Source organism: Heteronotia binoei, chromosome 6, assembly GCF_032191835.1.
Source record: "Heteronotia binoei isolate CCM8104 ecotype False Entrance Well chromosome 6, APGP_CSIRO_Hbin_v1, whole genome shotgun sequence".
Classification (NCBI taxonomy): Eukaryota; Metazoa; Chordata; class Lepidosauria; order Squamata; family Gekkonidae; genus Heteronotia; species Heteronotia binoei.
Window position 1 is genome coordinate 60,572,051 of NC_083228.1, and position 26,766 is coordinate 60,598,816.

The window sequence follows — 26,766 nt, forward strand, 5'->3', positions numbered from 1 at the left end:
GATTATGAAAAGTAACTTATTCAGTCGTTCAGTTGTCGAATGCAATATCTGTTTAAGGGGGAAGTCTAGAGCTTTCCTTCTTTCAATATAAGCTTCATTGGTGAAACTTTTTCAGGCGGTGACCTTATACACCCTTCTTGAGACTGAATCATATTGAATATAGAAGGACTTGCTTCTGGTTGAGCATATACAACACTGCACCATGAATGCTGCGTGAAAGGTACTCTACATGTGTTCTCCATTTATTATCAGAACTTCTGAAAAATCTTATCTCCTGAACGCAAGGGGTTTTTTGAAAGTTTTCTCAAACCAACAGCTCTTAATCTGATTTGGGATAATTTTATGCAGTGGTGAGGGAGTGCCTTTGATTTACCCAAAAGCCTTTTTGCTTTGTGTCACTTTAGAACAGAAAATGAATGCTGGAGCTAGGTTTTTGGAGAGTTCTGGATTAAATTGATACCTATGGTGCTCATATTGTGCCTTGTCTCATAAATCTGTCTCTAACTGGTGTGTTGAGTGATGGGTTTCAGGAAAAGACAAGAGCATGTGGCATTCTGCTAAAATGTAAACATACTTGCAAAAGGAGGGGTTGCATTAGGTTGGCATCTGTATGCGGATCAATGTTCAATGTTTGTATAGTTTGAGAAGTGTTATAGAATGTCTTCTTCTGCAGTGTTTATAAGGTGGGAGGATTCCAAAAAGATCAGAACTAGTTGGCTTTGCCTGTTGTTGTTTCTGATTTTGCTTACCATTGGCTGTCCTGCCCTCCCAGATCTAATGGGTACCAGGAGCAGATAATACATGCACCAATAACGACCACAAATACCAAAGCCTTTGAAACTAAGTAATATTACTTTTTATTAAGATTTACATTATAGTCCTTACATTTTGTTAACACGGACTTAGTGTCTGCAGAACATCTTCTCTTACTGTTTCACTGCCACAGAAATTCAACCTGGGATAAACAAACAGGAATGTTAGTTTAAATACTCTTGTATTGCAATTCTGTTTTTAAAGAACCAGGCTAATTTGCCTTATATATTGTAAGCAAAATTAATAATAAGCCAGCTCCTTTTCTTTACATTTCTTACTTCTTATTTTCCTTTTAATTTATTACTGTTTTTTAAAAAATCTTCATACCTTTGTTCATTTTGCTTTCATTTGTTATATGCTTCCAGTGCTAGAAATATCTGGTTGTTTAAAAAGCATTTAAAAACATTTTTATCCTCCCCCTCTTCCAAGGAGCTCAAGGTGGCATATGTGGTTCTCTCCTCCATTTTATCCTGACAAGAGTCCTGTAAAGTAGGTTAGACTGAGAAGGAATGATTGGACCAAGACCAGGCAATAAGGTTTCTTCATGCTGGATGTGGGATTTGAACTTGGGTCTCCTTGGACCTAGTGCAACACATCAAACTGGCTCTTTAAGGAACGTTTGGTGATTTATTTAAAGATAGCCTAACTGAAGGATGATGGGAGTCATTACCCCATTTGTGCCCCATGACATATATTCTTTTATTTGAAATTCTGTTTCCCATTCAGAATTCTCCCACATACAAGGATATGCTCTATTCAGTTCAAAGAAAGGGAGCATGCTCCTATGCGTATGCAGATTTCCTTCTATTTAAAATCAAGGGCTGACCATGTTCCTGTGAATTGACAGCTTTCATTAAAAAAAACCCTAGTCATTTTGTTGCAGAGAAATAAGGAGAATGATGCAGTGGCTGCACATATTCCGTTATAACTCTTCAATGAAAAGAGCCACACACTTTAAAAAACAAAAGCTGGAAATGAGTAGACTGAGACAACTTTGTTTTAATGTTATTATGCCACAGCATTGTTGATTACTGAATAATGCCATTTAATGGCACGGGGGGGGGGGGGGGAAGAGAACAGTGGTTGTGGGGACTAAGGCAAGGTAGGAAAACTGTTGTGTAGATGCCCTATTACCAATTCAAATTTCTCTACATTAGCAGTGGCAATGAAACCTACATGGAGAATAGTTTTCCTGTGGAGTCAGCTTGTGTCTAAGCTTTGGAAGAACTCCTTGGAACCTTTATATGCTGCCTTGTGTTCCATGACAGAAGAAAAGTAGAATAAATAACTGTTTCATAAACTGTAATTTTGCCCACTCAAACAAATCTTTACAACAGCTCCTGCTTTAGCTAAAATCCAAGTGCTGTCTTATAAAGGAACATATAAATTATTTTAAAATGTTGAAGCATAAAGATAGTATCCTGTTGATCAGAATGTTAAAGCTTGTGTAACCTATGCAGAACAGAGATGATTTCATATATAACTAGGTTTGTGTTTATTTCTTTAAAAAGAAAACAAAAACCAGCAAATGTATACATACACATTCCCATCTTCTCCATCTTGTACTGTAATCCTTGCTGCTCCCAGTTTGGGTAAAGTTGGGTTTATGATATTGTTGTTCCAAAGAAATTTAACTTTAGTAACTTTTGCAACATTAAGTTCTACATCAATTAAGTCTGAATAAGTTTCACCAGGTTGGAGTTTCCCCCTTGGAAAGAAAAAAAAATAGAACAATGAGCTTTTAATACATATACATTCTAATTTTCTCTATCTTGCATCAGTTTGAAAAAAGTTGGCTTTACTGCTCCAGCACTGCATTCCAAATTGTTAAAAACCTGGAAGTGATGTCACACCTCTCTAGGAATTGGTTTTACTTTAGAGTTTCTGGTGATACCCAGGAAGTGATGTTACACCATCACAGATGGTCACCACCCCCCAAATGTCCCCTCACCTGGTCTCCACTAAATGATGATAGTATTCCTTTGGCAAGAAATATGCCAAAGGAACACTATCCCTCGTGGCCAGTATAACTGACCGGGGTATCTTGTTGAAGGCCTAGGTCTAAATGCATGATAGGAGCACAAAGGAAAAAAAACCCTGCATTGTACAAGGTAAATGTGTCAATTTACGTTCTATTGTGTGTTAGGGTATTTTTTTTAAAAAAGCATTGCTTGAGAGCCAGCCTAAATTAAGTATAGATGAAAATGATTATCACACAAATGGCTTAAAATACCCCTGTTATTAAATTTACATTTCAGCATTAAAATATATTACTGGCTGAACTAAACAAACAGCAGGCTGGAAGTGGCATGTTTTATAGCTGTAATATAACAAGGCTTTCAACTGAGATAATCACAGCAAACAAAAAGAAGAAACTTAAAGAAAACAACAATTTGGAAAACAGAAGAGAGTCCCCCCCACCTTTCTGAAGTGCATGACATCTGAAAATACAGCAAATGAGTAGATGGTATTTTAAATTGTTGGTGAGGTGTCATAAGTGATTGAGACAGTATTTTAAAAACCAGATACCCATGGAATTCTATGGCAACACAGCCTTGAAATCAGTGACATAATTTTCTTATTACCAAATATCAAGATCTGGACACAAAAAGTCTTGCCTCCAAAGTTATTTGTATGTTTGATCACATGCTCAAACCATCTATCTGCACAGCAGAGATTTATAAGTTTAACTTTCATGGTTTCCCTCAGGGAATTCTGGACATTGCAGTTTGATAAAGGTACTGAGAAAGCAGGAGCCCCATGGCGCAGAGTGGTAAGCTGCAGTACTGCAGTCTAAGCTCTATTCACGACCTGAGTTCAATCCTGGTGCAAGCTGGGTTCAGGTTGCTGGCTCAAGGTTGACTCAGCCGTCCATCTTTCTGAGGCTGATAAAACAAGTACGCAGCTTGCTGGGGTAAAGTGTAGATGACTGGGGAAGGCAATGGCAAACCACCCCGTAAAAAAAAAAGTCTGCTGTGAAAACATTGTGATGCGACGTCACCCCAGAGTCGGGAACGACTGGTGCTTGCACAGGGGTCTACCTTTACCTTTTACTGAGTTTTGCTAAGTTTCTTTGGAAAGAGGAAATGACTGCAAAACCAGGTTAAGTCAGCCTGGTAGACATATAACCAACTGATTTTTTCTTTAAAGATATATGTGGTGACGCTACAAGATGATAGTGTTTACATTCACCATTATTATTTCTGAGGGCCACATTTTTTAATGGGGAAATGTTTAATTTACTTTAATGTAGTTGAGCTAGGGCTGCCAGCTTTGGATTGGAAAATACCTGGAGAATTTGGAAGTGCATTCTAGGGAATGGTGGGGTTTGGTGAGGGAAGGGACCTCAGCAGGATATAATGCCATAGAATCCACGCTTCAAAGCAGCTATCTTCTCCAGGGGTACTGATCTTTGTTCTCTGGAGATCAGTTGTAATAGCAGGAGATCTCCAGGTGCCATAGTGACCCATGCAATAGTCACTACTATTTTATTTTAATTCTCTCTGCGTGGTCCTGATCCAGAAACTCCAGCTGGTGCAGAATGCTGCTGCATGGATGTTGACATAGTTGCCTGAAGGAGCATGTCACCATCCTGTGCTGTGTGAACTGCACTGGCTACCAATTGAGTACCGGATTTGGTTCAAGGTGCTGGTACTTACCTTTAAAGCCCTATATGGCCAGGGGACAGCATACCTTTGGGACCAGTTCTCCCCATATGAGCCCCATGGGTCTTTATGATCAGCGATCCAACAACTTTTGATAGTACCTGGCCCCAGAGATGTGTGACTTTGGCCCTGGCCCCTTCCTGGGAGAATGATCTCCCCTTTGAGATCCAGGCCCTGTGGGACTTACTTCAATTCCTCAGGTCCTGTAAAACAGAGCTCTTCTGCCAGGCCTTCAACTGAGGCAGTGGACATCTGGCCTCCCCCTCTCATTCTCTCATTCTAGTGCTGTGGAACCTGATGGACCTGGTCTGATAGGCCATGCCTGATGAGGCTAAATATGTTACGTTTAGCTTCTGTAATCTTAGCTTTTTATATATTTTAATTTGTTTTTAACTGCTTGATTGTTGTTTTTATGATGTAGCCTGCTCTGAGCCTGTTTTATGGGAAGGGTGGGCTATAAGACAAATAAAATAAATAAATACACTGAGCACAATTTGACCAACATATAAGCCTAGTAGTTGGGGGAAGGGAAAGAGCAAGCTTATAACAGTATGTGCCTTAAAGCACTTTTGCCATGTTTCCTGAACATTAGTCTCTCATCCTGTATGGCAAACTTTTTAGGATCTGAGGGAAGTTTCAAAAAGCATATGGGATATGGCATCCTTGGGGGGAGGGAGCAGGGAGAGAGAATCAGTTGTTCAAAGAAAAAAAAGTTTTAAAAACTCCTAGCATGTTTTAAAAACTCCTGGTCTTACTGAAGTACTGCCTTAAAACCTAGCCATCAACTATGATAAATAACTCTTTCCATACACATTTTAAAAAATTGATTTGGGCACAAAAACTCACCAAAGGGTCTATCTGGATATATTCTCTTCCCTCCCCCCACTTTCCCCAATGTACTGAACAAATGAACACATGAGGACTTGCTAGTGAGAGACCCTTGGAGGGATTGGGTTACTTACTCAAAGCTCATGGGTTTGAAATCATGGGTTAAGTTTGGTACCCATATTTGCATAATATGCTTAATCATCCTTGCTGTAAGATGTAAAAAACACTGTGAAAAGCCCAAGAATCTCAGTTGACTGGGCAGTAGAAATTTAATGGAAGTGCAAAGTGATGTATACAGGGACTAAAACACCTGACCACATATGCTTAACACTGTGTAGGACCACTCAGAAAAGAGTTTTTAATGAAGCCATTGGAAAAAAAAATTGTGCCGTGGCAGGAAAAATGGCAAAGTCCTGTCTAGTTTTGTTTTTCTAATAATCCTTTACACTTAAGTATCAGAATGCTATTATATAAATTAATGACTACTCAATGACTCAATATTAATGACTACTGAAGAATGACACAACTTTTAAGATCCGTAATGAAGAAACTGAAATTGTTAAAGATTTTTCATTCCTTGCCTACATCATCAACCAAAAGTGAAACTGCATTCAAGAAATCAAAGGAGATTGAGAATGGGAAGGGCAGCCATGAAGGAGCTAGAAAAGATTCTTAAGTGTAAGGAAGTGTTGCTGGAGACCAAGACCAAGATAATTCATACTGTAATATTCTTCATTACTATGTATAGGTGTAAAAATCAAATGGTGAAGAAAGCTATTAAGAAGAAAGTTGATTCATTTGAAATGTGGTGTTGGAGGAGAGTTTTATAGAGACCACCAAAAAGACAAATAAGTGGGCTGTAGGTCAAATCAAAGCTAGAAGCTAGAATGACCAAACTGAGGTTAGCATACTTTGGTTATATTACAAGATGACAAGACAATAATGCCAGGAAAAATTAGATGGCAGGAAAAGAGGAAGACCCAACATGAGCTGGATTGAGTCAGTCAAAGAAACCATGGCCCTCAGTTTGTAAAACCTGAGCAAGGCTGTTAACAGTAAGATATTTTGGAAGTCATGATTCATAGGATCACATAAGTAAGAAGTGATCTTACACACACTATAAATTCGATCAACAATAATTAGAATACATCTCTGGTCATTGTGCATTCAAAAAGCATTTCCAGTCATGGAGTAGTTAAAAAGACAGGCTCCCAGGGTGGGGGGGAACACGTGCCTAGTTAGAAATGGTGGGCAAGGATGCTTTGGGCAATTGGGCCCAGGACTGACTGCCAGCCAGTCAGCTCTCAAGCAGCGTCCTGCAGCCTGCCCCAGAGTTTGGCTCATTGCAGAATGGGTCGGGCACACAGACCTGTGGGCTGTCTTTGGCATGCAGCTCAGATTGAAAGGAGCAGGCTGAAGAGGTGCTTGGCATTCAGCAACTCTCTCTCAGCACAGAGAGGGTCTCATTTGCATCCATCGCTAAAACAGAGAAGAAAGGTGCCGTCATCACAGAGGAGCTCAAAAATATGCAACTCAATATCGAGTATCTTTAACATTGCACAATTTTCTTCGTACTGAACTTACTTGAAAATTTGATATTGCCTCGTGTTCTCTGCAGTTCCGTATAGGGCAATATTTATGTATCCTCTGACACTGCTCTTCCCAGACAGAGTGACAGTTATTTTGTACCTCCAGCCTGTATCAACACACATAAAATAAGTTTGGTTTTGGTCAATATTTAGAAGTTTCTGTTCCTACTTGCATTGGACTGTTTGTGTTGATTTTAAGCACTGCTTTTCTGTGAAGATTTATAGGCCTGAGGAAAGTTTATATAATCAGATAGATTAAAAATAATGCAAAAACAATATAAAACATATAATATTCTTTCACTTAAAATATAACCATTGTTTGAGTAAAGGCTAGCGCAGTGACCCCAATCCCACTATAGCTATGTGCAAGAGCGTGTTGTGAATAACAGGTCCAAAAGAGGGGACATTCGTATTTACAGCCATGTTGCAATGTGTAAAGAAATATAGCTACATTGTGGATATTACTTAGTATCTGGTTCATGTCTGGATCGACACTAAAATGTAGATGTGCACTGGATATCGAGCATGGTATAGTGGTTAGTGTTAGAACTGGATATGGGAGACCTGGATTTGAGTACCTACTCTATTGGAAGCTTTGCTGAGTGACCATGGGCCTGTCACAGACTCTCAACCCAGCCTACCTCACTGGGTGGCTGTGAGGATAAAATGGAGAAATTCATTCATAGTTCAACTCTTCCTGATAGAGCTTTGTAGAATTCTACTCTGTGGGAATTTTTTTTTTCCTGGCTGGATCAGTGCATTTGTCTGTGTGGAATTAGAACCCATTGAAGTGCCCTATTGGAAATATATTTCCTGGCATGGGGGCCATTCTTGTTCCATATGCAAGGTGAAAATCAGCAGTGTATTGTTTCACACAGTTCTTGGAACTATTAATATGTATTAGAAATCAACCGTCAGTGTTTATTACAACAGAGAAATTAAAAAAATATTATTGGAACTTACGGGCAAAAATCTTGGCTTCTCCAGTATTCAGATAGAGCTTCTGAAATCCAGAGCTGATTTTGTTTTTAAATTCATCAGCATAGTGACCCATTTTGGGGCATCCACCTTGGGGACATGGGAAACAGGTTCCCTAATTTTTTAGAAAAGGAAGAATTCATACCTTTTGATTATGCAGCAGTTTCCCTCACATTTATTGTAACAATGCAAAGCCCTATCTAATAATCTGGTGCAGTAACAATTGTTTTGCCTTGCCTTTCATTTTGCGATGATACTTTACTTTGGTCCAAGACCACCTTGTTGGTCCGTGTCACATTTCACGATATTTTAAAAACATATTACATTTTCTCTAAGGTAGCCTTGAATACTCTCCCTGTTTTCAGGCCCTGTTGTTCCCCAAACTCTTAGGAAAAGCCAGCATTAAAAAAACCCCACACATTTCATTGCTGAATTATATGAGGTAGTTATGTTTCCCATGTCTTCATGTGTATGCTTCTTGCATTTCCCCCAATGGCCTGTGCTATCTGCATGTTTTAGGTGTTCCACAAGCTGCAAGAATAAATGACATTTTAGTCAGATCTTTGTGCCATGGAAAACTAATGAATTAACTATTTTAATGTTTTTATGGTTGAATTAGTGAACATTTATTTTTCAGAAAATACTGTCATATACTTAAATTAAGTGTTATGATAGGCTGGCTTTGTTTTGCTAACTAACCATCATATCACCACCAGCCCCTTGTTCCACCCACTAGTCTCCAATGACTAATTGATAGATCTTAACCAGCTACTATCACCGTAAAATGTCAGAACAGGCTTGATTTCTCCCCTGCACATACATAGAACTGGATTAAAAGAACAGAGAGGGGTTCTACAAATGCTTGGTCCAAGAGTTTGCATTATGGATCTAATTCTCAACTGTTCTGTAGAGTATATTAACAGATCTGCAAAATGAATCTAAGGAGGGAATTCTCTACAAACCTGAAGGAAGTTCCGGGTTTGCAAAAAATTTGAAATCTACATAACTGTATTGGTGGGTTAAAGTTCCCCCAAATAATAGAAATAATGCCTGTAGATTTTTAATGCCTGCTGAACTCTCAGTGGCCACTGGGGGTTGCTCAACAACTGCAATAATATTGCTCAGTCTTCAAACCCTTGGATTTTTTTGTTTAAGTTATTTACCTTATTTATATTCCATCTTTTTCCCCAGTGGGGATCCAAAGTGGCTTACATTGTCACCTCTCTTCTGTTCTATCCTCATAACCAGGGGTCATTTTGTAGAAAAATAAATGGTGGAGCTTATCCAGGGATTGTTATGCAGCTGCATCTACTATTCAATGGACAAGGTAGGTAGGTGGGGAGGAGGAGGGGGAACCCTCAGAAAGGTTCAGGAGCTGTGCTCCTATGAGCTGCTGCTGAATTCAAAGCCTGCTCATAACAACTCTGTGAGGTAAGTTTGGCTGAGGTTGTGACTGGCCCAAGGTCAGCCAGCAAGCTTTCATGGCAGAGTGGGGATTTGAACCTGGATTTCCCAGATCTTATTCCAGTACTTTAGCCACTTTAGTCTCTAATTTCTGTAATGGAGTCAAAATCAGGCATGGAAAGGATTTCATCTCTTCCCTGTTCTGCCCCGATGGAAGGCTCTCTGGAGCACCTGTCAGCAGTGGCCACCTCACAGCTCGACTAGACATTTCCTGAAGAGAGGTTGCCAGGGGAAGGAAAGGAGTGAATGCTAAATAAGGGGGTGCAGATAAAAGTAGGTTAGCTGGTGGGTGGAAAGAAAAGCAGGAAAAGGGGAGCGGGTATGGGGGCTGGTCAGGAAGGGAAAGAGGAAATAGTGGGGGAGGGGGGTACATAGAAAATGAGATGCCTCCCACAAGCCTTTGGAGGTCTCCCTGCTTACATGCTATAATACTCAGTTATATAGTTCTTAACATTTGTTCAAATGTTTGTGCAAGCATTTCAGTCTCTCGTTCAAGCAGAACTACATGCTTGGATTTGTTTTTATTTTTCTAGCAGAGTGTTCAATCCATTCTCCTGAGTAGAAAGCAGCTTCAACATGCAAAAAAGACACCTTAGATCCAGGCTACACCATTAAAGGAACTTAGTTGCCTGGAAGTCTGTAGTCTATTGTATGTGTATAAAATGACAGTAGCCTGAGATGATATTTTTTCTGTGATACACAAATAACATACTGTTTCAAATAAGTTGTATCCTGCACAGGGGTAGCCTAGAAATCCATCTGGATAGAGAATGCTGTCAGAATAATACTTGTAGCTCCGCAAGTGGTTACAGGCCACGAAATCACGGGTTCCTGTGAAAAAGAAGTTACTGTTATATACACTGCAAATAATTTTCGGCTACTTAATAGCAAATGGTTTGAGAAAGGCTATGTGCACATCATGTAGATTATTCCCCATTCCTAGACAGTGTGGTAATGTGGACATTTTTTCTGACATTTGTTTCATCATTATCTTGCAGAGTGTGCTAAATGGCTGAACTAAACCACTTCCCCTTGTCACATTGTATGAGATCTGTAGCGGGAAAAGCTGGGTTACAGATTCAGAAAATACTGAGTTACATCGGAAGTTGCTTTAAATCAGTGCTGCATAAGAAGAAGAGTTGGTTTATACCCCACCCTTCACTACCCTGAAGGAGTTTCAGAGCGGCTTACAATCACCCCTTCTCCCCACAACGAATACCCTGAGAGAACTGTGACTCACCCAAGGTCACCCAACTGGTGGCATGTGAAGGAGTGGGGAATCAAACCCAGTTCTCCAGATGGGTCTGCTGCTCTTGTGGTGTACTAGAGGGAGCTTAATGACTGGTCTGCATCTTATATATAAATTATTCTTACACATGGATATCTCCATTTTATCACTGACAGTAGTGGGAAGAACAAAACTGTTCCAAGGGGTAGTTTACTTTAATATCAGTGGATAAAAGTTTTTAAGTGCAGGGAAATACATCAAACATACAGCAATGTAATATTGAATCAAACACCAGAGGTAGCAAAACATATATGGAAAGGACGCCCCCCCTGCAAAAAAAAGGGGGGACACCCATGCAATGAAAATGAGAGTGTGGAAGAGCCCATTGTCTCCATTTTCCAGGTTTTTTCCTGCTTCATTTTAATCTTCCAAGCTGGTTTGTTATGATATTTCTGGTAAGAATGCAGTCTAAACACATTAGGACACTGCCTGGATGGGAAACTACATTTTAAAAGGTCCTGCCCACACTGGTACAATTTACTCCAGTCTTCCCCTTGCACCTGTCATTTTCCCCATAGCACCACTGTGGGGTTTGGGGGGGGGGGGGCGTTGCCTTAAAAATTGGTAGTTGCTATGTTGCTACCACTATGATGCTATTCAAGTATAGCAGCTACCATTTTAAAAATGGCCAGCAAATGTCCTCTGGTATACTCAGTGGCAGTGAATGGCTGGCAGAAGGGGATGACCAGGGAAAGTGCATAGGAAACCCCTACATAGACAATCTATTGCCTCTATGAATATCTCTGCATTTACAATGCCATTTAATTTACAACAGAGAATTATCAGTATGCAGATGCAGCCTTTGATACTCCATGTCCAAAACTAGAACTGCATAATAATTATAACGACAGGTGTACTGATAAAAATGGGAAATCTCTGTTTAAAAATTGAAAGAAGGTAAGATTTAGCAATACCAAAATATCAAGGTTATCCCCTCATCACTGTCTACCCCCTGAATAACCGATCTGAATGATAGCCTTTCCTGCAGCTTCACTGTCCTGGAACAAACAGTATTTACTTTGACTATTAAATAGCTTTTCTGAATGAGACAGGCAATTATTTCCTGTTTGTTTCTATTCTGTATACTAGTTTGGGAAAGTGTAATACACAGCGGAACAACTATAATTAACTTTGTGTCTTTTTAATATGTGCCACCATAATGACAGTTTATCATATGCTGAAAGGGTTCTGTGTCTCTTGGATCACTTTATCATTAATACATCAGACAGGGGAGTTTGGGATGGATGGGCATTACAAGCTAGGGAAGCTTCATGAGCAAGGATAACACTAGCCTAATTTGTGTGATTGATCAGAAGATAAAACTGGCTTCCTGAACTGTATATCAAGATGTCTAGCTGTAAAGGTCTTTTGTTTTGTTTTGTTTTAAACTGGGTTAGCAAACTCGGAAAAGCTAGTATTGAGAGTCATTGATGTTTTGGTCATACTAGGACAGCCAAGTCTGAATCTCCAGCCCCACATGGAAACTTGTTGGGTGACCTTGGGCCAGTCACAACCTCTCAGCCTACCCTGCCTCAGAGACTTGTTCTGAGGACAATGATGGAGAGGAGGCCAATGTAAGCCACTGTGTGTCCCCATCAGGGAGAAAGGTTGAGTATAAATAAAGCAAGAGGCACTAAATATTTAGTACATACATCTGAACAAATGAAGCAAATAGATAAAATACCTTTCTGAAAATTTAGACATAAATACTAAAAAATTAGTGTATCATTGTACCTCCACCTCTTTGAACTCCAGACACTTTCTCCTTTCCATCTAGTCCCTCAACTCCACTTTATGGTTGGCTTGGTCTTCCCGCATGTTGTGTTGCATTCTATGGATTGGATCCCACAGTCTGCTAGCAGAAAGTGCTGATAGCTGCAGGTGTTCCCAGCTCTGTCCTTTCCCCAGCAGCCATTTTGGACTATGGTAAAGTTTATTTGCAGGGCTGTGGGATCCATATGGAGTAGTAGTCATGTGTATCAGGAAGGGTCAGTGGGCAGGGAGTGAAATTGCTCTCTCCTTACACTTGCACGAGTGGAGCTCAGCTGATGGAAGAAGAGTGATTTTGCCCCCTTCTCCATTGCAGTTCCCTGACAAACATGTTACCCTGGCTTCTGGAGCAATGAGAGTGGCAAAAAAGGCAGGATCCTTAAAAAAAAATACCCTTAAAAACGAATAATTCTATTGTAACATGAATTTTCATAGCTAGAACCTATTTCATCAGATCCGTCATCTGTGAGATATGACTCAGGAAATCTGTGATTAGGTTCTGCCACAGTTTTTTTTTTTAAGTTCTAATAGTTTGGAGCAGTGAGGGGACTTAACCCATTTGCATCTGCACAATTTTCTCAGTGTTGATTGCTGTTCTTCTCTTCTCCAGTTCTGCTGTTTGACCAGATGGCATTAGGCAAAGCGGTCTTTTGCTTTCTCTAATATGGAGGCAGTAATTATGATGTACTTTGTATGATGCAAGATTTACTGAAGCTGTAGTAGGATTGCCAATTACATCAAAAATGACGTGATCCTTGTGTGGACCTCACAAGGCACTTGCACTTTATCCAACTCTATATGCCAAAGACCAAACTTCTCATTTTTCTTCCTAAATTCTCCTCTTCTTGTATGTTTTCTACATCAGTTGATGATGTCACCACTGCCCTGTATGAAAGCCAAGACTTTGTGTCCTTTCTGTCCACCCCCTTGATTAAAAAACTTTCCTGCCTTAAATTCCTACCCTGGCTTCCTGTCCTGATATCATAAAAGCTCCTTACCTTCATAGCTCTCAATGAACTTTCCTATTTTGTGTTCTCCCTTACTTTGACCTTTACCCTTACAGCTACACCACTCTAAGCTGCCTGCATGATTTCTGTTCTCTCAAACACCTCCACCCTTTCTCCCTTACTGCCCTTTATGCTTGGATCTGGGTCCCCAAATGGCATCTTTTCTCACTTCCTTCTCTCTCGGCTTGGCTTCGCGAACGAAGATTTAAGAAGGGTGCAATAGTCCACGTTTGCTGCAGGCTCGCTGGTGACTGACAAGACCAATGTGGGACAGGCAGGTCCGGCCACAGCGGCTGCAGGGAAAAGTCTGATTTAGGGTTGGTCCTGTAGCAGTACGATTCTTCCTCAATCTCCTTTTGTCCTCAAGACCAGCTATGCGTGTGTTCTCAAAGGAAGAGACAGCCTGGTGGATGGTGTGCCTCCATGCTTTGCGATCTGAGGCTAGGTCAGACCACTGGTGATGGTTGATGTGACAGGTGCTAAGGGATTTCTTCAAGGAGTCCTTGTACCTCTTCTTTGGTGCCCCTCTATTTCGATGGCCGGTGGAGAGTTCGCCATACAGAGCAATCTTGGGAAGGCGGTGGTTTTCCATCCTAGAAATATGCCCTGCCCAGCGCAGCTGCGTCTTCAAAAGCAGTGCCTCGATGCTGGTAACCTCTGCCCGCTTGAGGACTTCAGTGTTGGTCACAAAGTCACTCCAGTGGATGTTGAGGATGGTGCGAAGGCAGCGCTGATGAAAGCGCTCAAGGAGTCGCAGGTGATGACGGTATAAAACCCACGATTCGGAGCCATAGATGAGGGTTGTCATCACAACTGCTTTGTAAACATTGATCTTTGTGCCTTTTTTCAGATGCTTGTTGCTCCACACTCTTTTGTGCAGTTGGCCAAATGCACGGTTTGCCTTTGCCAGCCTGTTGTCAATCTCCTTGTCGATCTTGGCATCTGAGGAGATGATGCACCCCAGGTAGCTGAACTGCTGGACTGTCTTCAGAACTGATTCACCCACAGTGATGCAGGGAGGGTGATAATCTTCCTGGGGTGCAGGCTGGTGGAGAACTTCTGTCTTCTTCAGACTAACTTCTAGGCCGAATAGCTTGGCAGCCTCTGCAAAGCAGGATGTCATATGCTGCAGAGCTGATACCGAGTGGGAGACGAGTGCAGCATCATCAGCAAACAGTAGCTCTCGGATGAGTTTTTCCATTGTCTTGGAGTGTGCCTTTAGTCGCCTCAGGTTGAACAGGCTGCCATCGGTGCGATAGCGGATGTAGACACCATCGTCCTCATCTAGATCTACTGCGGCTCTTTGAAGCATCATGCTAAAGAAGATCGTAAAGAGAGTTGGCGCGAGAACGCAGCCTTGCTTTACACCTGTGCCTATTGGGAAGGGCTCCGAGAGGTCGTTGCAGTGTCTGACTTGGCCTTGCTGGTCTTCGTGTAGCTGGATGATCATGCTGAGGAACCTTGGGGGACATCCTAAACGTTCCAAGATTTGCCACAGGCCTTTCCTGCTAACGGTATCGAAAGCTTTGGTAAGGTCGACAAAAGTCACATACAGACCCTTGTTCTGTTCCCTGCATTTCTCTTGGAGCTGCCTGAGAACAAATACCATGTCGGTGGTGCTCCTGTTAGCTCTGAAGCCGCACTGGCTCTCTGGGAGGAGTTCTTCTGCAATGGTGGGCACCAGTCTGTTCAGGAGTATTCTGGCAAGGATTTTGCCTGCGATGGAGAGCAGGGTTATCCCCCGGTAGTTGGAGCAGTCTGACTTTTCCCCTTTGTTCTTGTATAGGGTGATGATGATTGCATCGCGAAAGTCCTGTGGTAATTTGCCTTGTTCCCAGCAGGTGACAAGTACTTTGTGAAGTGAGCTATGTAGTACTGTGTCCCCATGCTTCCAGATCTCTGGTGGAATTCCATCAACTCCTGCTGCCTTGCCACTTTTCAGTTGCTTGATGGCTTTAACAGTCTCTTCTAGGGTGGGGATCTCATCCAACTCTGTTTTCACCGGTTGAAGTGGGGTGAGGTGGATTGCTGAATCTTGAACTACGCGGTTGGCACTGAAGAGAACCTGAAAATACTCCGACCACCGGTTCAGTATGGATGCCTTGTCGGTGAGGAGCACTTGGCCGTCTGCACTATGCAAGGGACTCTGAGCCTGATATGATGGACCATATACTGCCTTCAGGGCTTCGTAGAACCCTCTTAAATCACCAGTGTCTGCACACAGCTGGGTTCTCTCTGCAAGCTTGGTCCACCAATCGTTCTGAATGTCTCGAAGCTTGCGCTGGAGGTTGCTACATGCAGCGCGAAAGGTTGCTTTTTTCCCAGGACAGGAGGGCTGAGCAAGATGTGCTTGGTAGGCAGATCTCTTTTTTGCCAGTAATTCTTGGATCTCTTGATTGTTCTCATCAAACCAGTCCTTGTTCTTCCTTGTGGAGAACCCGAGGACTTCTTCAGAGATCTGCAGGACGGTAGTTTTTAGGTGTTCCCAGAGTGCTTCTGGAGAAGGGTCTGTGGGGCAACTGAGGTCCTCAATTCTTGACTGGAGTTTTGCCTGGAAGGCAGCTTTAACTTCGGCTGACTGGAGGCTGCCTTCTAGTCCCTCTAAAAATCCATCTTTCCTGTGAAGCCTTTAGCAGACTGCTACAATCTTAATCTTTAATAACCTACCAAAAGTAACCCTAAGTATGTGAAATGAATGCATTGTTGTCTTCTGTTTATCCCTGCCTTTCCCCCGCCTGTCCTCTTGTTTCTCTCTGGCTTGTTTAATTTTAGATAATAAGCTCTCGTGGAATTCGCTGCCAGAGGATGTAGTGATGGCCACAGGAATAAACAGCTTTAAAAGAGGATTAAATAGATCCATGGAAGATACATCCGTTGGCTACTAGCTATGGTGACTGAGGGGAACTTTCATGTTCAAAAGTGCTGAACTTCTGAATCCCAGAACCAGGAAGCCTCTATGCCCTGTTGTTGGCCCAGAGGAATTGGTTGGCTACTGTATAAGACAGGATGCTAGACTAGATGGACCAATGATCTGATCTGGCAGGGCTCATGTTCTTAAACTGTTGGAGCACACTGGTTCTCACCAATCTAAAATCTGAAGATGAGGAGACACCATAGATTTATATGAAGACATTTTATTAATTGCTTTTATTCTGTTGCAAGTTTTTTTTTACCCTATGGTAGTGGTGGGGAGTAAGACCTCATTTGCACCCATTTGTGCATAAGGTTCGTTAGCCAACCACATTCCATGGATGTGTAAGCCCTAGCTGGATCAATATGGTAGGCATGGAATCAAGTTCTTTCAGTTTCAGTGCATCTGTGGGAAGCATTATTTTCTTTTCTTTGGTATAGCTCTGTATCCTGTCAATGCCTATTGAAGTTCTTTACTCTTAGCACAAGTCCTCTTTACACTTACCTTCCCAGATGCCATCAATGTCCACTATTTGTGAAATGATATTTTTCTTGCATCCTGGCATGTATTCTCCTCCATTTGGGTAAAAATCAAGGTGGCCCACAGCTTGACTCATTCCAAAGCCTGGAATATTCATAACATACACATGTTAATTTTGGAAGACTTATTAATATTATTGCACATTTTGTGCAGTATAACCAACTTACCCAGGTATGGAATGGTTGGAGCTGAATCAGTGTGAATAACATCAACAAAAGCAGCATCATTTTTATCCAACCTGACTATGGGTGGTGTGCCTTGAAAATACGGTTGAGCAGGATCTAGACCTATAAAAGAATACATGTGGCTTTCAAGAGAGGCAGTTGTAGATTTATAGACTAACAATGCTGAACCACAGTTAAATATGATAAGAGTGTACTTCTTAAAAAGCAGATAGAACTATCCAGTTCTGATTACTCTGCCTTCTGGTTTAAGAAAAGAATTAAGGCACTTATGATGTCCATAGTTTTGGGAGATGTGTGACAGTGAAGTTGTACAGTCTAACTTTTTGTATTTACTTTCAACAGAGACTCCATCTAGCAAAACTTACTTTTCCTAGCTCCTTTAATTTTTTTCTCAAAGCAGTATCCCATTTGCAACGTTTCTTTGAACAGGTATTTCTGCCATTAATTTTGATATAAATTTTTAATGAGCTTTTATTAAGTGTTTAGTACTGCCCCTTGTTCAGTGTGGCAAAGGAAGAAAACTGTGGCTAAACTTGAAACTTCATAATTCTGTTAATGTGCAACATATTTTTACCAAACCAGATAGTGCAGGACTCTTGAAACATTTTTGAATTCTTGGGCAGAATGGAAGCTGGAGAAGGAAAAACTGAGGCAGGTTTTGGTGCACAAAAATTAGTCACACATTTATGAACCTTTAAGATCAAGGCAATTTTTTTTTAATACTTGACCATTTTTATCAGATTTTTAAAAATCTGACCAGAGCACACTGTTTTCTAGGAGATTATTTGCACCAAATATCAAACTGGACAAATCGTCTTGATTCCATGATAAAGTTTTCAGAAAATATTTATGGTAGAATGTTAGAAAAACTGTACAGTTGCCTGTGCAGCATGAGACAAGATTGCAATGAGACACAATCACGGTGAGACACTATCACTATGATTTAATCACCCTGAAAATGTCTGCTGTCCTACCGCTTTATGAACCGCTAATGAGCCTGCTCCCAACTTCATAGCAGAAGTGCTGTTATGCAGCATTGCTGCAAGAACATGAGGAGAATGAGTAACCCATGGTGAAACCATTTCTATTGGGTGTCGTACTACTCCCAGAATGTTGCAGTGCCATTAACTACTCATTGTTAAGTGAGTCTAAGGGCGTTTTCGCACAGGGCTTACCCCGGAGCGACGTCCCTCTTCACCGCGCACCATCTGCACGGATTTCGCACCAACTGCTCCGCAGAGCCGCGAAGAGCCGCGGCTTTTGCATCGCAAATATAAACTGGTTTTTGGTGGTTTACATTTGCGACGCAAAAGCCACGGCACTTCGCGGCTCTTCCTGGTTCTGTGGAGCAGTTGGTGCGAAATCCGCGCAGATACTGCGCGGTGAAGAGGGACGTCGCTCCGGGGTAAGCCCTGTGCGAAAACGCCCTAAGTCTTTGAAGCAGGGTCTTAGATATCCAGTTATATGCCATTGAAAATGTTTCTTTAATTTTGTTTTCATTCTCCTCCACTTTACAAATATGTTAGCAAATATGGCCCTTTTATTGATATAACTGGCACTAGTTATTTATATCAGGATCAATCTAGTTACTGAGGAACAAATGGGCTTCTGATTCCCAATAATTCGGTTTTATTATGGTTGGGGCCTAGTGTCTGAATCATGAGCCACATTTCCTCAAACTATTTACTTAATGTTACTAACATTACCTCTTCTTTGGGTATCCATATATGTAACAGATACGTAGTATTTTAATGGCAAGGGTTTTCATATATGTAACAGATGTGAAGTATTTTAATGGCAAGCTCAGAAAGCTGCAGTGTTTCTGTTACTATGTAAATGTGGCTCCCCCTTCAAGCCTTTACAACTTCTGTAAAGCTGGTGTTAAATTAAACGTTTCAGACTTTTGATTCAAGGGGCATTAGGCCCAAGTTCCTGCAACAAATTTTCTAATTGAAAGCTTTTGATATAATAACCTTTGGAATTAGTTATGGTTATGGTACATAAAAATTGCTTGTGTAATGAATAAGGAGTCTAAAAAAGTAATTAGTAAAATGTGAAGCCTCACTACAAATCTGATGTTGGAGTACGTGACATTTTAAAAAGTCCAGTTTATCTATATTTAATCTGAAGGACCAGAAAACTGAGTGGAAGATATGAAGGCTGTGGCTCTCAGTCATTTGTTCTGGAGTACTCTTCAACTGACATAAGATTTTCAATAAAAAAAGATTTTTAATAGATTTAGGAGGAGAAAAAATGATGACCCTTCATCATGTCATTGAAACTTTCCATATGGCAGCTCTAGCTGCATAGCTAGATAGGTGCTTAGATCAGGTTATAAAGCTCAACTGCCCAAAATGCCTTCTTCCTGTGCTGCCCCACAGGATGCAAGTCAGGTGCAGAGGAAGTATCCATTGGCACAGGTCATGCAAGCTACACCATCACTGCCACCCACTGGTTTAGTGTCCTAAATGGCTGCTTGGGTCACTTGGAAGCCCTGGAGGTGCTCATCTTTAGGCTTTGGCCATTAATAAGCAACACTCCTGACTTTGATCTGTTTGCATCTGAGATGTTGAACATTGCAGCTATACTTGATTATGCAAAACAATGGTGACGTCAGAGATGTATGGCCTGGTATGCTAATTAGTTGCTGCTGGGCTTTTTCTACAAAAAAGCCCTGCCTGAAGATACGCCTTCATCCTACCCCTCTCCCCAACAACTTCATGATAGGTGATCTTTTTGCCTGTTCTAAAATCCATCAGCCATCACTAGAAGGTCAGTGCTGGATTGTTTTGTTTTGTTTTTGTACTGATCGTAAACGATCTATCTGACTCTGATAACAATGCTAACTCTGTCACAGTTTTCAAGATAAGAGACTATTGCATTTTCAACTGTCAGATGCTGTTTTATAAAATACGGTTGTATGCAGAACTGACATTTAGGCAGACATGTATTCACATTTGTGAGCTGTTTACCCTCTTAATTTTTCTTCACTCAGTCCTTACAGTTGTATCTGTACAAAGTGCCAAGAAAGAGACATTTTCATCAATTCTTGATTTGGTACCATTTTTGTGCATAGCATTTGCCTACCAGTTATTCTTCCAATTCCTGGTATTCTGCTTCCCATCTCAGCAGCTGCATGTGCCCCAAGGCTGTGGCCAATGAAATGTACCATTGAAGGAGAGTAGCCATACTTTGCCTAATGGTGAGATCAGTTGTAAATAAAATAGAACATGTATATTGGCAGGTGTTTGGACAAGGAAAATACTAGATTTTGACTCTTGTGAACAACACAGAGACAATTTATATAAGAACATGGCTTAAGTGGATCCAAGTTGAGTCTGGCATAGATGAAGTAATTTTGTGAATGCTTCACAATATGCTTAGGTTCCAACTTGATCCATGTTTACCTCACCTTTGCAGTTGATTCTGAGCTTGCTATATGGTGAAGCAATTGCATCACCTCTTCCTCACATGGCAGAATATAGCTTAGATCCAGTCAGCATGTGATACTTGCTGCACAGATTGAGTAGATCCTGGCAGATCAGTTCAGTGGTCCATTTAGTCCAGTATACTGCCTCACAGTGGTTCAATATTTTTACTTAGTCTTCTACAACTCCAAGATCTCTTTCAGTTTGTTTTGTTTTAGTGTGCATCATCTTCTATTTAGCCCATGTTGAACTTCATTTGCCATGCTGTTGCCCAGTTTAAAGAAATATTCTGTAGCTCTTTACAATCCAACTTAGTTTTTGTCAGTATCAACTGCAAATGTGGCTATTATACTGCTCATACACAATTCCAAATCATTTATGAACAACTTAAATAGCACCAGCTACAAATACCCAGCTACAAATACTACAAATCCCAGCTACAAATACAAGTTGATGGGGTGTGAACTGGCAGAGACTGACCAAGAGAAAGATCTTGGGGTCGTGGTAGATAACTCACTGAAAATGTCAAGACAGTTGCGTTTGCAATAAAAAAAGGCCAACGCCATGCTGGGAATTATTAGGAAGGGAATTGAAAACAAATCAGCCAGTATCATAATGCCCCTGTATAAATCGATGGTGCGGTCTCATTTGGAGTACTGTGTGCAGTTCTGGTCGCCGCACCTCAAAAAGGATATTATAGCATTGGAGAAAGTCCAGAGAAGGGCAACTAGAATGATTAAAGGGCTGGAGCACTTTCCCTATGAAGAAAGGTTGAAACGCTTGGGACTGTTTAGCTTGGAGAAACGTCGACTGCAGGGTGACATGATAGAGGTTTACAAGATAATGCATGGGATGGAGAAAGTAGAGAAAGAGGTACTTTTCTCCCTTTCTCACAATACAAGAACTCGTGGGCATTCGATGAAATTGCTGAGCAGACAGGTTAAAACGGATAAAAGGAAGTACTTCTTCACCCAAAGGGTGATTAACATGTGGAATTCACTGCCACAGGAGGTGGTGGCGGCCACAAGCATGGCCACCTTCACGAGGGGTTTAGATAAAAATATGGAGCAGAGGTCCATCAGTGGCTATTAGCCGCAGTGTGTGTGTATATAAAATTTTTTTGCCACTGTGTGACACAGAGTGTTGGACTGGATGGGCCATTGGCCTGATCCAACATGGCTTCTCTTATGTTCTTATGTTCACCAGTTCCACTATTGATTTTTGTGGCACCCCCACTGCTCACTTTCCTCCATTGCAGTAACTGTCCATTGGAATCATACACAACCAGCTAGTTGAGAGGGATCCCAAATCACTCCATGTTTGTGAACAAAGCCATTGATGGGGCCTTGGCCCAGTTTATGGAATAATTGTTGGAAGAACTGGGTTCAGGTATCAGCCATGGAGAGAATTTTTGAGTCATTATATTTCCCTTTCAGTTACCAGGGTATAAAATTTGAATTATCTAGGTTTGATTTGAATGCCCTGATCTACTGATGCATTTTAGAAACTAGTTGGATGGTGACCTATGTCTGACCTAAATCTGATTCACATGATCATAAAATACATCACATGTTCTAAAAGTAGTACAGACAAGTGCTTGATAGTGTATCAGGACCTCCCATTGTGTTACAGTGGAAGAAAACTTCTTTGAAGTATTTTGTACTAATTACTTCAGTTAGTTTTTCCTATACAGTTTTAAATCATCTTTGTTTCAATGTGGCATTTTTTCAATGCTTTGCCTTTCTGTCATTTTGAATCTACTCAAAAGCTATAGCATAGATGTCTAGTCTGCGCATTCGTAACACAATATTGGCATTTTATTTTCTGATTTTTTCCCTCTCCCCAACTATTATAGATTCCCTGTGATGGCTTTAACACTAAAGCCATTGTAGCAGTTTGAGAATTACTTCACAAACTAAATGGATCTTGGAAAATTATTATGTTTTTATGATCTAGGTTTTATCAAATTACTTACATTTATTTGAAGGCTTTCAGATCAGTATACAGTACGATCCATAACTATGAATCAGTGTATATTGAAGCATTCTTACCTTAAGGATATTTATAAAGTAAGCCACTTCAGCTCCCACCACACGGATATTGTTTGCTGCTTGGGTGTATGGACACCTGGAACCTTTACTCCAGTCTATGCAGATGCAGTTGACGTCTTCTACTTCAAACATCCTCTGATGTAAACAGCACAAAACACATCAGGGTAAGGTTCCTGCCACCACACATCCTGAACCTTTTCTTAGTTCAGTCTGTTTTCCACAGCTATGCTTAGATGGCAGGCATATTGGCTAATGGCTGTCTGGTGGTATGTTCTCCTAGTCAAATTTCATGGCTTACATGGTTATGCTATCTTGAGAATGCTCTATCTTACAGAAGAAGATTAGTCTCTCTGTTTATATGTTTTTGTACATTGAAATGCTGAATAGGGACTACAGAAGTGGTGCAAAGTGGTATAACAGAGTGCAAAATCTTATAGATCTTGGTACATCTTCTTTGTAAATACTAGCTTCTACGGTTCTCTTTGAGCCTTCTAGATGTGAGTGCTGAACCAGGAATAAGGGATGCTGCTATGTATATGTGCCCAAATTCTTCTGAATACCTCTGGTAAAAAAAAAAATCTGTTTGAATCTTCCCAGGAGTAACAGTCTCTAGGTTGTCTCAATTCCTCAGGTGGAGACCAGGGCAAGCATATCGAAATGGGAGATGATATTGGCTAATGATGTACTTCCTTTCCCTGTGGGAATATCCTTGGGATAAAGAGGAATCCCTGAAAAATAAGATGTTGCCTCATTGGCCTTTCCTTGGTACTCTCCACTAAAACAAGTTTGTTTCTGAAAAACCATCTGTGTTACGTTGATTGGGAAGGAGAAAGCAATGAATACTTCATGGCCCAATCAATATACACAAGTATGGCAAATAAAAGTACCTGGATTTTTTTCAGAGGTGATCAGATCACATTTTTAAAATCATAGTTAACATTTGGGTGTGGCTGATCTGGCTTCATTGTTTAGCATAGGGCAACGTGATCTAAACAGAGTTCTAATATTCTTGGCAGACTTCATAACTAAAGGGCAATTAATGGGGATTATTTATTACCACATCTTCTCTGTAATAAAATTAAGGAAAATGATAATGCTGAGCATTGCCTGTCTAGATATGGACCAAGTTAAGAACAATTGTACTGTACCTTGCACATATCTGACAACCAGTTTTCCTCACCCTGGTCTATAAATCCATGAGTAATAAAGCGTGTTATCTTGCTGGCATTAAAGTTTGAATAATCAATAGTTTCTGGTTTAATTGCTGTGATTTCCTGTGAAAAGGTATAAAAGAATATAAGCAATAGGCATTTCCTCTTCATCCTTCTAAAAATGAATCAGAACAATCTTATGAGTATGAAATACTGAGCTTAAATCATAAATGCCTCTTCAAGTCTATTCCTAAAACTGGGAGATTAAAAATTGTGGTATGGAAACGGGTGGTTGTGCTTACTACTAAAGGGTGAGTTTTGAACATATGTACACAAATAGTTTTCTTGGGATTATCTGAATTGCCCTCATATTTTCCCCTTTTATTCAGCATGTGGAAGAATCTTTCAATATTTAACCAGTACAGAAGGTCTTACCTGGAAGTTATTGGGGTTGTTTTTGGTATAGAGAAGGAAGCGGCTGTTTATCCTCTCTGGAGACCAGGGTAATTTTTTAATTGGTCGTTCAGCAGTTCCAGACCATGGTATGTCATCTGTAAAGCAGCCTACTCGTTCATAGCAGACTTCTTTTCCTATTTATGTGGACCGAATATTGGAGTGTGAAAAAATAAGAAATTTCCCAGTATAGCATCTATGCTCTGATTTCACATAGCAGCATTATTGCCCAGGTGTATCAGAATGTCTTAAAGGAATTTCATTGATAGTATCTGTGACCAGAAGAGCCTTTTGAATCCACCCTTCTTCCTTAAAATCACCAGCACACCCTAGTAGTTTATGCCTTAAATCTCCAGTACTCCCTCATGTCTCCTTCAGGTTGACTTTCCTCACTGTTTCCTCCGAGAAAGCCTAATTATATGGTAAATTTTAAAAATGCTTGTAAGTTTTGATAATTAAAATTAAGGAAAATGTTCAGTTTCTCTGATTTACTTGTTCAGTTTACTTGGCGTCAAGGGATGGACTCTGGAATTCATGGGGTGAACACTCATATTGTTTTCTTTTTCGGCATCAGAAGGACCTCCAGTGGGGGGAAAAACAGCCGCTGGAAGGGCTTGGAGTAGAGAAATGGGGAAAGGTTAAGCACTTATTCCTCCATTTCACATTGCCCCCTTCTAGATGCTGCTTTTCTCTTAAAAAAGGAGAGGGGGAGAGAAATGTCTTCTAGGATTCTGTTACACACATGTGTTTATAATGTATAGTTACATTCCCTGAATCCTAAACCGTTTGGCATTAGATATTCCAAGAACTTGTGGGAGGTAATAGCTAACAGAATGATCTGGGAGATCTATTATTCAATTTCACTTCTGCTGAAGGTTGCCAGGTACCCCATGGCCACCCACAAGGGATGGGAGCAGTAGGGTTGCCAGAACCAGGGTGCAAAACTCCTAGAGATTTGTTGATGGAGCCTGAGAAGGACAGGGACCTCAGTGGGTTGTAGTGCTACAGAGTCCACCCTCCCCGGCAAAGCATCCATTTTCTCCGGAGGAACTGATCTCTGTATTATCAAGTTGAGCTCCCACCCAGAGGCTGGTATCCTGCCAATGTGGCCAAGGCTAGCCCTCCCCCTCTAAAATATAGGAGTAACAACACATTACAGGACTGTCTTTTGGATCACAATAAGAGAATGTGTGTGAAGCTCGTTGAAAACACTGTATAAATGCCATTATTATTAATAAAATCTCTCCTGTGAGGTGTTCCACCATTGCTCCTGTCTGCCACAATATTCCTTCATTCTTGTATCTTAGGAACACACTTACTGTATTGTATGATATTGCTCAAGTCCCATCCTCTAACATCATACTGATACCTCACAGAGTAACAATTCTGCAAACCAGAAATAATTTGGTGTCATTGTGTTGCTGTAGTAAAAATAATTGTCTGTTTAATCTCTCACCTTTAGCTGTATCAATGAGTAAAAGTGCAAAGCTCCAAAACACAAACATCTAAAATGGATTAAACAAACAAAAAAAGATTCATTAGCTTCCTAAATCTTGTCCATTTGCATTAATGTTGTTCTTACCTCATGCTGTTATAGGACCTGTATCATATAATGAAAATGCATCAACCATACAATATACCTGATGAAATAAGGCATGACTTACTGTGTGGCCCTTTCTTGTCTCTCTGCCCAAGGCTCAACAAGCCATGCCTGGCCTTTTTATAAACTGACTTATCCTTGAAGTCTCTATACATAGTTAAAAGGTCATATAAAGATAGTAGTTGACGTGTGTATTTTAGATTAAGGTTATCATAATTACACAAACTTGGTCTATCCTATTTATATATAAAATAGAGACTGAGTGAACAGATAACATTGAATTATACAGAACTGTGAGACCAAACAATATGTTTGATAGGGAATATGGTCAGTTAATACGTCTCTTTGTGATCTGTGTCTGTTTATTTTAAGAACAATAACACAGTAAAGTAGCTGTCAGTTAGTGGGATCACCTGTGGAAAATAGCCTTTGAAGTACGTGTGTAAGGAAGATGGGAGAATAACCTTTAAAAAAAAAAAAAAAGCTTAATGATTACATCTTTTGTCAGAATCATGTAAGTTGACTGTTCCTGCCTACTTGTGCCACAGAAACTTTCATAGCATGTTGGCAGCCTGTGTGTCCCTAACAAGTAAGTGTGTATTTTGAAGTAGGAAATACTGATGTTATGTGTCCCTCTGTGAATTGTATTACAGTTACTGTTTTGATGGTCTGTGCTGTTGATTATTATGCCTGCTGATGGTGCTTGACTCTGGATTGCTGGTTTTATTGTGTATTTATTGTTTTACATCAGTTTGAGTATACATTATGTTCAAAATTCTGGGAATAATTATGGCTGCACTTTTAGAATTAATGTACAAGAATGCTTTATGAAGTAGCTAGCAATGATATACTTCTGAATCGGAACTCTATTATAGTGTTGTCTTTTGATCCAATGGGAAATAATTCCCTATTCCAAGGCATTACACAATGGAGCAGGTATAATCACAATTTGTTTAAATGTTAAGTGTATGCTTGAAACAAGGTGGTTTGTACCCTTGTGATGTTCTTCCTGAGGGGTTTTTCTTCTACCTCTTGAGGTTTAGCA

General features: G+C 40.6%; 1 protein-coding gene across 2 annotated transcripts; it reads right to left on the reverse strand.

The window, feature by feature from the left end:
• Positions 1-833: 833 nt before the first annotated feature.
• Positions 834-25,835, reverse strand: LOC132573791 (inactive pancreatic lipase-related protein 1-like). Of its 2 annotated transcripts, XM_060241559.1 has the most exons (13): positions 25,786-25,835; positions 25,578-25,626; positions 24,104-24,258; positions 23,666-23,791; positions 22,518-22,652; positions 20,126-20,234; positions 17,021-17,140; positions 16,818-16,937; positions 10,050-10,168; positions 7,859-7,988; positions 6,891-7,002; positions 2,354-2,521; positions 834-955 (listed from the first exon to the last, which is right to left on the reverse strand). In XM_060241559.1, the coding sequence occupies exons 2-13, from the start codon at positions 25,624-25,626 to the stop codon at positions 892-894; spliced, it is 1,407 nt and encodes a 468-aa protein (XP_060097542.1). In that variant the 5' UTR covers positions 25,786-25,835; the 3' UTR covers positions 834-891. The 2 variants fall into 2 exon arrangements, with proteins under 2 accessions (XP_060097542.1, XP_060097543.1); XM_060241560.1 differs by lacking the exons at positions 834-955; positions 2,354-2,521 and adding an exon at positions 6,663-6,785 and having other exon boundaries at positions 25,786-25,833.
• Positions 25,836-26,766: the final 931 nt, after the last annotated feature.